The 12805-nt window shown below is 33.9% G+C and overlaps 1 protein-coding gene across 1 annotated transcript in view; it reads right to left on the minus strand.

Annotated features, from left to right (window-relative positions):
- LOC146003359 (uncharacterized) overlaps positions 1 to 12805 on the minus strand; it is a 545908-nt gene that overhangs the window by 19865 nt on the left and 513238 nt on the right. Inside the window, exons 21-23 of the mRNA XM_083141638.1 lie at positions 9250 to 9303; positions 8815 to 8841; positions 6873 to 6908 (exon numbers count right to left, since the gene is read on the minus strand). Coding sequence (XP_082997764.1) covers positions 6873 to 6908; positions 8815 to 8841; positions 9250 to 9303 — 117 coding nt within the window. The remainder of the gene's footprint in view (positions 1 to 6872; positions 6909 to 8814; positions 8842 to 9249; positions 9304 to 12805) is intronic.

Here is a 12805-nt window from a genome sequence, read left to right on the forward strand (position 1 = left end):
CCTCTTCACTCTGAACATATATTAGCAATTATGATATGCTCCATGGGTAGTAATCAGATCTGACATGTCAAGAGCTGAACCGATGTATCGGTACTGGTTGATATCAGTAGTATTAGTTTTTAGCACGTTAACTGCCGTGCCGGTCCCATGGGCCCGACATCAAGATTTCTTATGAGGCTGCGTTGGTCGATGGGACTGACGTAACGTCTAATTCGAATCACTCTGGCAGGCCAACGGTCCTTCGTGCAAGCATATTTCATATTTTAAAGGCCCGGCACAGTGTCCTAGAATCCAACAGCACATGCATTTTTGGCAACTTATAAGCAGCAAAGCCATTTTTTTAAAATATTTTTTATTATTATTGTTGATACGAAGCATGTATATTCCTTAGAACGTCTTATGGGTAAGTAACCTGATTTCGCTCATTATTTAAATACAGCATTTTAATATATTTATTTATTTGTGGCAATATATATTATATATAATTAGACAGTGGTATTGGTGCATCAACACTGAGGCTATTTGCATCCTATGTAACTCTATGGCGAGGCATCCCTATAAGAATGGGGACAATATTTGCATTTATTGCCTATATGCTATTTTCATTTTATTTTTTAAATCTTTTTTTATTATTTTATATTTTTTTATAATATGCACCAACTTACAGGATAATCTTTAGCATACATTTTAAATATGTATTCGTACAATGGCATATATTTTGGGAATATAGGAAAAAAATATAATACCGCACATACAGTACATAATATTCATATTTTTGTAAAAGAAATGAGTTACTCTACTGCACTGCAAATGTTTTCACAAAACTTTTGAAAAGTTTCGATAAACACTTGAAAACTGTGATCACTCCACGTGAACTTTATTGAAGCAACACCCTTCACAAAAAGTTACAACCTTCTTCACTTTATTCGGTGCTGTTTTTTGGCCTTCTTTTTCAGAGACCAATTTATATAGCAGTACTTGCAATATTTGCACACATTGTGAACTGGCCCTTCCTTCGTTTGTATTGTGCGATGGAATCGTTTTTTTCAGAGGTCTTTCTTCACCAGGTGAACCTGTTGTTCCTTTCTCTTTTGTCAGCCAAAGGACCACTTTCTCTCTGAAAGACACAATGTTTATGGAGTCACCCGTAACTTCTTTGTACAAAATAAAAGCATTTACCATTGCGGTGTTCAGGAGAAGTTCCATAGCTACTTTGCGATACCATTTCACAGTTTTTCGCAGTGGGGACGAGTACGCAGCCATCTGATCAGACAGATCAACTGGAGATTTACCATTATTATAATCACACACAATTTCAGGCTTTTGTGCCATGCCACCCCTTGTTTGATTTTCCATTATGTTATGAGAATGTTTTTTAGAGAGCATAAGCACATTCCTCTTGTCTTTTTACTTCAATATGGTGATTCCCTGCTTATTTGTAGTGGTTATCACCTCGCCTTTCTTCATTTTTTTTTCAACAATATCCTTGGGAAAACTATTTGCACGCAGTGTTCCTACGAGATGTGTATCTACATCCAAAAATACATTTGCCAAATCTACACTTGTGTACCAATTGTCGGTATAGACAGTACGATCTGAATTTAGTAGGTTGTCACACAGTGACAATACAATATCAGCTGGTTTAGTTGTTGTTCTGTCAATTTTTTTTCCACAATATATTTTCACATTGTAAGTGTAACCGTTGCCAGTACATACTTTGAATAATTTAATGCCGTACTTGTGTCTCTTCTGTTTCAGGTATTGATGCATAATTACTCTTCCACAGAAGGGTACAAGAGTTTCATCAACACAGACAAACTCACCAGGTTCATATACTTCCTGAAACTTATCATTCAGAAGATCAACCAAACATTGAACTTTGTGTAATCTATCTCTAGGGGCACATTTTTCATTATCAGAAAAATGTAGCATTCGCAAAATTAGCTCAAATCTATTCTTCCCATAACTGATGCTGCGAAAGTGTTCTTGTATAAACAATTTTGACTCCAGTAGTCAGACAACTGCGTCATTTGTACTATACCCATCCAAACTACTAATCCAAAAAATTTCTTCATCTCATTAGCAGTCACTGGAACCCATTCATGTATTCTAGTAGTCTAGAACAGGGGTTTCCAACTGGCGGCCCATGGGCCGCATGCCGCCCCCATTGCCTTTTTGTGCGGCCCGCGAAGCCAGTTTGCAAAATACATTAATTTTATGTATTTTTATTAAAATACATTCTTTTTTTACTGAAGGAACGGATGCTCTGTGAATAAAGACAATATCACAGGTAGAATTGATTTTGCAGTCAATAATGATAATCAGAAGAATCTAAAGTGACGTAACTTTCTCTTCACACCATGCATTCCATCCCTTCACTATGTGGAATGAACTCTGCCGCTTCCGTGAAGGCTTCACTCTTTGTGTTTAGAAACAAACTGCAGAGAGGCGCTATAGAGATCTGTTTTACTACGCACGAAGTACGAAGAGATTTCCAGTGTTCCAACTCGGATTGTACTGTGACTGATTGTTCAAGTTTGTGCAAATATCAAAATGAGCAATGTCTCCAAAAAACGTAAGATTGAAAATTAAAATAGCTTCTCTCCAACTTGAATTGCGTGATTTGCAAGGTGATGTGTTCCTTCAAACTAGGCAAGATAAGGGGCCAGAGTTTCTCAAATAGCTTTCAAAAGAACGCTTTCCAAACCTTCGTAGTTTTGGGCAAAGAATGACATCGATGTTCGACAGCACATACATGTGTGAAAGTGTTTTTTCTTCAATGAAGTTCATCAAGAACCGCTACAGAAGCAGACTGACAGATTCTTCACTGCTTCACCTTCTGAGACTTTCAAATACAGAAATTCAAATACAACTTTAATAAAAGAAGCAGATCGGGCTCAATTTTCACATTGAACACTTACTATGAAGGATTCTTATTTGTATGGTGTATCTTTAATTTCTTTCAATTCATCAATAAGTATTGGGTTTTTGTGAAATAAATTGTAATTATACAATTTTGATTTGTAATTCCATTGTTTTATTGCCTCATTTTAGAAATTTAGGTCATGCGAAAGTACAACATTTTCAGTTCAGTACTTACAATTTTTGTAATTTTTAATCCCCCCCCCCAAAAAAAAATGTGGCCTGCCTATCAACTGCTGGATATAATTTTGGCCCTCGGACCTTTTGAAGTTGGAAACCACTGGTCTAGAAGATGGTGGGACATCACTTTTGCCACTCATTAGACACTGTGTTGCATACAAATTTGTTTCTTCTGCAATAATACTGAAAACATTGTCATCAACTATCAGCGAATAAAAACTTCTGGCTTTCCAAGGGCAAGCATCCCTGCGACGTTACAGTCAATTCCACATGAAGTCACAAACTGTCTGATGTTTGGTGGATTTCCATTTGGAACCTGGCTAGAAGAAACATCTTGTGGCTGAATATCAGATTCATCAGAAGTAGTAAGATCATCTTCTGTATTGTTTGAAGAAAATATTGGATCATCTTCCAAGTCCTCAGACTCTTCTTCTGACATATCAAGATATTGGCAAATCTCCCTTTCATCCAAGCGTCTGGACACCATTGTAGCTATCAGTCAAGTGGCAAAGTAAAGTCGACAGCAAAACATTCGAAACAAACACACTGAACCGAAAATGAAAATAAATCTTTCCTTATTTGTTGTCAGAAAGAGAAACATTCCCATAAAGAAAATATGAAAGTGGCCGATTATTGAAAATTATTTTATGTTTATAGGGCACTGTGTTGGGCAGTATTGTTTAGAATACTTCTAACTAAGCAGGTCAAATATAAAACTCAAAGTAAAGAATGCATTTACGCAAAATTGATTGTTACTTTTCAATCGCCAGTGGAGCACTGAATGGACGTTTTCCTGTTATCGCCGGGTTGGTCCCATGGGACCGACACACTATAATTTCAATTTATTGATATCATAAAAACCAAATTCGAAATTTGATAACATGAAGTGATTTTACAACAGAAACACTACCCAATGGCATTAACGGCGCTGTCAGTGGATATTGAAAATTTCATCCGGCAGTTAACGTGTTAGAAAATATCCCTTAATAGTTAACCAATGATAGCGGCTGATAGTTTTCCAGTCTGTGTCTTTCTCAGTCCACAAAAATGATGTCCTGTATTTTAGTGGAGTCTTAATTTTTTTACATACCTATGAAGATGTATTGGTATTGTTGGTATCAGTATCACAAAGTACTGGTTGATATCAGCTGATACTACTTTTATGGCATGCTGATATTTCACAGGGTCCACAAAAATGACACACAACACTTTCGTAAAGTATAATTATCCTGGAAGTTATGCAAAATTTGAAGTTTTTAATTAACTTTGAACCAATAGTATGTGGAAAACTGGTATTATTTTATATTCTGATGTAATTTTTGAATATTCTAAAGCAGAACTCTGATAAGTTGATGCTTACAATTGGAGTGGCATACTCACCCACTAATATTAATCAATATTTTGAACAACTTATAATCATTACAATTGTGAAGCATCAGTAACTGTGAGAATCAACAACAGTATTGTTAAAGTTATGCGTACTGGTTCAAAGTGGTATCTGTCAGACCTAGCAAAGGGTTAAAGAGATATACTGCAATTGCTCCATGTTAAAAAAAAAACAAAAAAAACATGAGATATCCGAAAATATGGATCTGCTTATTAAGATATAAGACATCTTAGAATCATGAAAAGATTCTCTTGTGCGATCAACCAGGTTAGTTGTGGAATAGATTCCAAGCTTTCGAGAGGTAAAGCCACTCTCATCTTCAGGAATTCTTTCCACAACTCACCTGGTTGATCGCCCGAGAGAATCTTTTCATCATTCGTCACCAGGAAAGCTTCAAGACTTACATCTTAGAATCATGTTGGTTAGCCTTGTCAGTATGACCAAACAATGAACAGAAGGATAGAACATGGACAGCTATTTAACCTCCAAGAAAAGGCTTCTTACTGAGAACGTGTGTGTATCAGTGAAAAAAAATAAAGCTTTATGTCACGTTTAAATATTTCATTTTCTGACCCAATAATCATGGACACATACTGATACATCCTAAGCAATTTGGGAAATATATTCTCTAGCTGTGAAAGTTTTCATATTAAATTAAGCATATCAGTTCAAAGCATAATCTGGTTGATGGCTGTAAATATGGTATCCTGAAGAATTTCAACAATGTCTGTCAGTCAGTCAGTCAAATTTTTGTGTTATTATTTCTAATTATAATTTAGTTTAATAGAATCCATTCCATGTAATAAATTGTACTTCTCCTTTTAATTTAAGTAGTATTCACTCTGAGTTAATCAACATTAGAATATTCAAGTACAAACCAATTATCAGTCATCTAAGCAATGGTAAGAATGTTCTAAATTAGATAACACCCTCAAAATATAGTCAGTTGTAGTAAATTAGAATTTACACACATAGAGGTAAGAAATGGCCAAGAATGATAATGAGAAATCCACAAGAACTGCATGTACAATAATCACATTTCCCTGATTTTCCCCCAACTTCCTAGGGGCACATTTCTCAGGCCATTATGAAACATACAAACCGAATGAATTCCTAGGGGCACATTTCTCAGGCCATTATGAAACACACAAACAGAATAAATTCCCAGGGGCACATTTCTCAGGCCATTAAGATACACACTAACTGAACAAATTCCTAGGGGCACATTTCTCAGGCCATTATGAAACACATAAACAGAACGAAAATAGCTGGTGAAACCTGGTGAAACCAGTTATGTTTACCAACTTTAGGAACACATTAGGTAAACCGTTTCCATATGGCATCCAGTTTGCAGATACAGAAACACTCACCTTGTGTATGTTTCTTTACATCATTTTCTGTCCAAATTTATTGAACTTTGTGAACTAGTGTAGTTTAAAGCAATCGAGCATGTGCATTGCCTGGAGCTAGCAGATAATCTTCACAGAAGAAACCTACTTCCCAGCTATAGCTTGTCTAGTCTTACAGCGGGCAGCCTACATGCTGGCAAGGAAAGTGAGGAGCGGAATACGCTGTGTACCGACCAGACACCAGCGGTGGCACCGAGAGTTAGACATTGCAAGAAGAGGTGCTGCATGCATCTTGTTCTATGGGCTGTTGTGTTTCTCATCGCACTGGATTGGTCACTTCCCCTTGCCAGCATGTAGGATGCCCGCCGTAAGACCAGACAATAACTATAGCGCATTTCACGTGAGAAGAAAGTTCATGTTTTGCTAAGGAAGCAACTTTAGAAATGCCACAACTGACTTCAAAATCTTCATGGGTGGACTTAAGGAATTGCCAGTTGCTATTACTTAATTAAGGCTTGGCTGGATATTTGGCATATGCCAAGGCAGTAGTTTTTGAATTGATCTCTCCTTCGGAAAACTGCTATTTCAAAATTGAAAAATTACATATGCTTAGAAGTCCTTCTAGAGCATTTGCACGAATCTTTGTGTGATTTGCTTTGCTGTTTTCTAGATTCTATCAATGGTTTAGTAGTTACGTAGCTACAACAGTATTTTAGAATATCTAGACAACAGTGAAGGCAAATCACACAAAGATTTGCGTGAATGCTCTAGAAGGCAATCTAAGAATATGTAAATTTTCAGATTTTGGAATTTCGTAACTGATTTTCGAAAGGAGAGGAAAATTTGAAAATGGCTGCCCTGACATTGGCCAAAGATCCAGCAGAACCCCAATGCATTAAACTCACGTGACTTTCGGAATATGTTCTAGGATATCTCATCAGTGGAAACCTGTTTACAAGAGAGTAAGAATTTCAACCCATTTCTCTGTACTTTGGTTACATTCCTGCAGATTTTTATTTAGAAAATGCACTTACTGGATCTCCTTTCGCACCTTTTTCTCCCTTTGGTCCCTACAAAACATAATAACAACATTTAACAATTTATATATTATTTTCAAGTTACATACCTTCTACTACAATTGCTTTTACTATCACTTTCAAATTAGTTCAATGAGCTTTTTGAATCACAAATTATAGAATTTACAAACCCATATGTTAAACAATGAAAATTATTATGTAAAAATATCTGCTGATCTGTGGAAAGCACAATAGAAATTTCTTGGTGCAAAATAAATAATACACATTTGCAATATATCAGACAATTTGTGCAATTTTGAGTAGTCTGCAGAGTGGATAATTATATGATCAAATACCACAAAATAAGCCAGAAAACTATTCACAAATGCCACAATGTTAAATATGATATTTTTGACACATTGTGTGTAAATACCTTTTTTCTTATATTTTCATCAATACTTTCAGACCAACAAAATTATTTATTTATTTATATGATTAATTAAAACAACTTTTCCACCTTAATATGTCATGTGCTGTTTTAGAGAAAGCAAAGGAATTGAATTTGATAAATTAAGACATAAGCACAGGCATTGTCATATTGCTTCATATTTTCTTTTCCTTTTTAAATATAGAAGTGACTTTTACCTCATGCAAGCATGCATTTATAGTGTAGTACAAACTGTAATATGCATTCATGTCTGAATTTTAATATAAATATAAAAAAAGCAATTCAAATATAAGATATTCTTTTTTATTGTTACTGTGGCAATTATGTTAAATTAAATATTATAAATACTGATATTTATTCTCAATATTTCGAGATTTATGATGTGCTTAAAATACTCTAGCTGTTGTATTTCCGGAGACAATGAAAATAAATGTGATTCAAAGTGCTGAATTAATTTCATCACATTGCTTTTGTATTTAGTTATCTAATTAGATAATTGATTTAGATTTTCTAGTCTGTATCAAAGCTGGGAGAGCATAACTCTTTGCCCAACCTATTATTGGTCATTATACATACATTTAACAACACATACTTAGTGTACAAGTATTTTTTTCCTTTCCTCTTGATCAATTTCTCAACAGTGAGCATTGTTTCACTCAGTGTTGGCAGATCAGGTTATTGGTAAAATTACAAATGATTCTATCATTGCAGTATTTTAAATATAATCTGCAACTTGCAGCTATCCACAGAATTTCTACAATTGTATAAAAAAAATGTTTAGAAAAAGCATGTGCAGAGTCAAAACTTTATGTTTACATATCATAGTTAGTCAGAATTTATCTTTTAACATATGAAGTAGTTTATCTACATTGAAAATAAAACTGTACTGTATTTTTGTTTCCAAGAGTAAAATTATTTTGCAGAAATATATTTTATTTGGTATATTTTTCATATTTCTTAAACATTCTGTAGCTGGGAGTAAATTGAATGTATTATTTGTTACCTTTTATCTCTTTGGTACCACACTGTGTTGTTTTAACTCCACTTTATGCACAGATAGGCTAATTGGGACTGGATCCGTAGTTTAAAGTGGGATTTGAACCAGTATGTGTCTCCGCTGGATATCAAACCTGGAACCCCTTGATTACACGGAAAAAAGTTACCACTATGCCATCAGAAAGGCTAATGTGATGATGAAGAAATAATGAATTGATGAAGAACAAACACATCAGCGTATCATTTTGCTATGCTCGAGTGTATTACATTTAATAAAATAATTTTGAAATAAGCATTTTCCTTTACGAAGATAAAGCCACAGAATAATTTTATTAGTGCTGTAAATTCATCAAGAACTCTATGGCTCCAATATCTGTATAAGTTAAAGCACAGTCACAGTTTGTACAAACACTAAGAGAAACAGAAAAGTGAGTGTGTTCCAGCACAAGAGATAGCGAGAGAAAGCTCAAAGGATAGAAAGGAGAGAGAGGAGATCAGAATGAAATATGGGGCTACCTCTGCACCAGGGATCCCATCAGTACCCTAAAATACCAAAGGAAATAATTTCAGGTTAGAGCTAAAAAAAACAAACACAAAAAAAGTAAATTGCAATATTACCAAACCAAACACCTTAAGTACAAGCAAGGTAAGGGATAAAAATACACAAAAGCAATTTTATTTTACATAAAAACCACGAACAAACAATAAAATACTACTTATTTTTTTAACATCTGTTATGTAAAAACAGAAGAATTAAGTCTAACTTAAAGAGTTCCAATCTATTATAATAAGTTTCACAAAATATTACAAGTAACATCATAAAAATAAAATAATTTAAATCATTAACAAACACTGGTTGTAATATGGTGTTACATGAAACCATGCTGGTAAAAACAATAACAATTTAACAAATATTTGTTTTTAAATTAATTTACAAGTATATATACATACAGGTAGGCCTGGATCTCCTCGTTCACCTTTTCTGCCTGGTTCACCTTGAGCTCCCTGTAGGAAAAGTAATACACATTACATTGGTTATAATTTATTTGGTTTACATGATATGAACTAAAAGTAACATGCTGATAAAAGATCTCAATGCCAACAATTGCAGTTTTAGATATACATAAATATAGTTCTAAAAATCTAACAAGAAGTTTTGTCAACTTACATACTCAGCAATGTTACACAAAGTTTTATTGTTCATGATAATTGAAGTATGTGAAAAAAATGGCAGTTGTATGTACATGCCATATTTTATTCTTATTCCTGACAAATATTCACTTTAGTATTATTCATGTAAAATACATTATATATGCAGAATCTCTTTCCATATGCCTTATGATTACTGCCAACACAAAATCATTTATTTAGTAGCATTTCAGAAGAATGCATTTCCTTTATTAAACCTTTATTTGTAAATTAGAGCTTTTACAACTGTTAATAAAACACTACATTTTCATTTAACTATAATCTCATATATTTTTAGTATATAAGGGTGAAAGTATGGAATGTTAACTCCACTGAAACATTACTAAATAAGTATTCATGTTCTTGTAATAACTGTAGATTTGTAGAAAAAAGTTCTAGCATGCAAGAAGTTTGTATACTTCTGTTCATTCAGTTCTTTAACTCTTAACTCTGATTTATTTATTGGGAAAACTTTTAAAATTACCTAGAATGAACACACTTCTTGTAAATTCAACATTATTTATAAAATGCATCATCATACTACTTGTATTTCAAAATAACTACCACAAATCACACTTAATATACAAAACAGCAACAAAATTATCTAAGATGGATGCAAGAAGCACGCATTTCTGAAAATAATTGTGGCTTTCTAAAATAAAGATTATGGAAAAAAATGCAACTGCATGTGTTATTTATCACACTCTTCACACAAGCATATTATATATTGGAAGCAAAATTTGCAATGGTTCTAAATATGTGATTTACAATTCCAAACTGCATTACAATGTTAAAGAAAATTTGCCAGAATAAACTTGAACAATTTTTCTTGTAGGTTTCGGTTGTGACAAGACAAGACCATATCAACTGATGCATACTGGTACTTGTGGTATTAAGGGTGTAAAAAAAGTAAGGTAAAGTGCTCCCCTGTGCTATGCACCATGCCATGAAGGCATATAGGGGGTTTGGGGTTTGAACCTCATACTTTCTTGATCACGGTCAAAGGTGGGGGTGATGTGAACAGCACCATGCCCCTAGCCACTTTTACCCCCCCTTCCAGAGTTACCTCCAGGAACCCATTTTATATGATGCTGGGTGGGTGCCGGAGCCACTTGAACAGGTGGAACAATTCCCAGTTCTCACCCGCTGGGGATCAAACCTGGGTCTCTCACATGGTAGTCAGATGCCCTATTGACTGAGGGTTAAGGGTGTCTATATCCAAATACAAACTAGATATAAATATTCTATAAACTGTGTTAAGCAATATTTACAATTATTTCACAGAATTTGAAAGCAAATTTCTGCACCCAAAATGGCATTTAAAATGACTGATGGAACAGTCTTCTAGGTACTCTATCAGAATTGGCCAATCTGTTATTTCTATAGAATATATATTTCTAGAAAACCTAGACTAGAAAATAAAAAAATACCTCTTTTCTTTTCTACAGACTTGCCACACAACATAATGACCTCCCATCAAATATCATTATATTTTCCTGAGAGTATGCCTTTTGGTCTTCCATCAGAAGAAATGCTTGTAAATAATAATAATATCAAATAGTGCTATCTTTTGCTTATTTCTTGTTAATTTGTTATTCATATTTTAGTTATTTTCTAATTTTTTGCTTTTTCATTGTTCAGTGTAAAATGGCCATCTGTGCTGTATCTAGAATTTCCTCAAGAAATAAATAAGACACTGTAATTTAGTGCAAAATTCCGCCATTTTGTTATTATTTTCATGGACATGAAGGTATAATTTATGTAAAATAAAGTTTTGTCAAGTAAATGTCCAAATACGCTGTTAGTTTTTGTTGTATTTATATTTTTAGTATTTAGCATTGCTTTTCTGCCACTCTTTGTAAAAAAAACAACAATCAGGTTGAAAGATGATTGGATGAAATTGATGAAGGGATAATCACCATAGAACACCCATGTTCATGCCAGACTCTAATCTGGGAACTTGGGCAGAATGGAAAGTCAGCCACTTAATTCAGCCACCAGCCAACAGCTTCCTTTTCTAAAGCAAAACCTCTACAGTTGCTTGGCTTCATACATTAATTGAGGAGGTGAATGAGCCAATCAGACTTTTCATGCAATATTTGCAATTTTATATTCGTTCAGTAGAACCAGTGAATTTTATATCAGTACAGAAGTCTGGCAACTTCCGGCATTCGACGAGAAGCTAAATCAGTTAGACAACATTGCTTGAAGTGGGGTTTTAACGTGTAATGGGATACATGTTTTTATGGTCGTTTTTAGGTTTGAGCTCATGCTTGGCAATGTGAGAAAGTGAGTTTTTACGTGCACAAAGGGCAGTTTTAACAACTACCTTTTTTAACCATGATCTTTTACTATCACCTTATTCCTTGTTCTTTTGTGTAAATTGACGTAGGCATGAAGTTATTCTGATTGCCAAGAAGTGCACCTGAGGAAGAGACCAGTTGCATCTCGAAACGTTCTGTTTTCTATAAAACGTATACTCGCAAACCGTAAATAATCATTTTTATAGTATTTTTTTAAGTACTTATATTGTATCAGTACATTATCAGTGTCAGTTATATTTTCATATTTGTCCACTGCAAACTGTCACAACATAAACAAAAAACTTTTAGCACTTTGCTTCTCACATCCTTTTGCTTATTAAAAGTTCCAAAAAAAAAAAAAGAAGAAAACTTGCATGCTTATTAACAAACTATTTACATTATGTACACTTTTATGTGCTTATTTTACAAAACTAGACTTCTACATTTATCTAGCTGATTAATAATAATCCCATACAAATCTAAAGTACATATGTTACAGTTAGTACAAAGCTCCTACTTAATCCATCCACTTATATAACCACCAAAGTGATAGCTCATGGAACAAAGTTCAATAACTTCATTTTTACTTATCAGATAGCATACACAGATTTCTTGTCTATAAATTAGAATCTTCCATGCTGTACTTCTAAAGTTTTAATCTGGTAGGAAGTTTCTTTGTTTGCCAATTATAATAAATAAATTATAATTTAAGTTAGTAACTATAATGTCTGAAGAATGCTTCCCATTTCAAACAGCATCATTGGTAGATGTGAATTGTTCATATTTTGGTTGCAACGACGAGTATGAATGAATGAAATGAAGATGGGACAAGAACGTCTTATCCAGCATACAACATGGTAACCACTTAGCCACATCAGCTATAAGAGCTGAACTGGTGTGTGTATGAGTGTATGACTTAATTCTCACTGCAAACCATTCATTAAATTGGTTCAAATAAGGCAAAGAACTAACAATTTTATCAATCTAATATTTCTACATATTGTCTCTCTCTCTTT

Source organism: Lepisma saccharinum, chromosome 20, assembly GCF_977018435.1.
Source record: "Lepisma saccharinum chromosome 20, izLepSacc3.1, whole genome shotgun sequence".
Classification (NCBI taxonomy): domain Eukaryota; kingdom Metazoa; phylum Arthropoda; class Insecta; order Zygentoma; family Lepismatidae; genus Lepisma; species Lepisma saccharinum.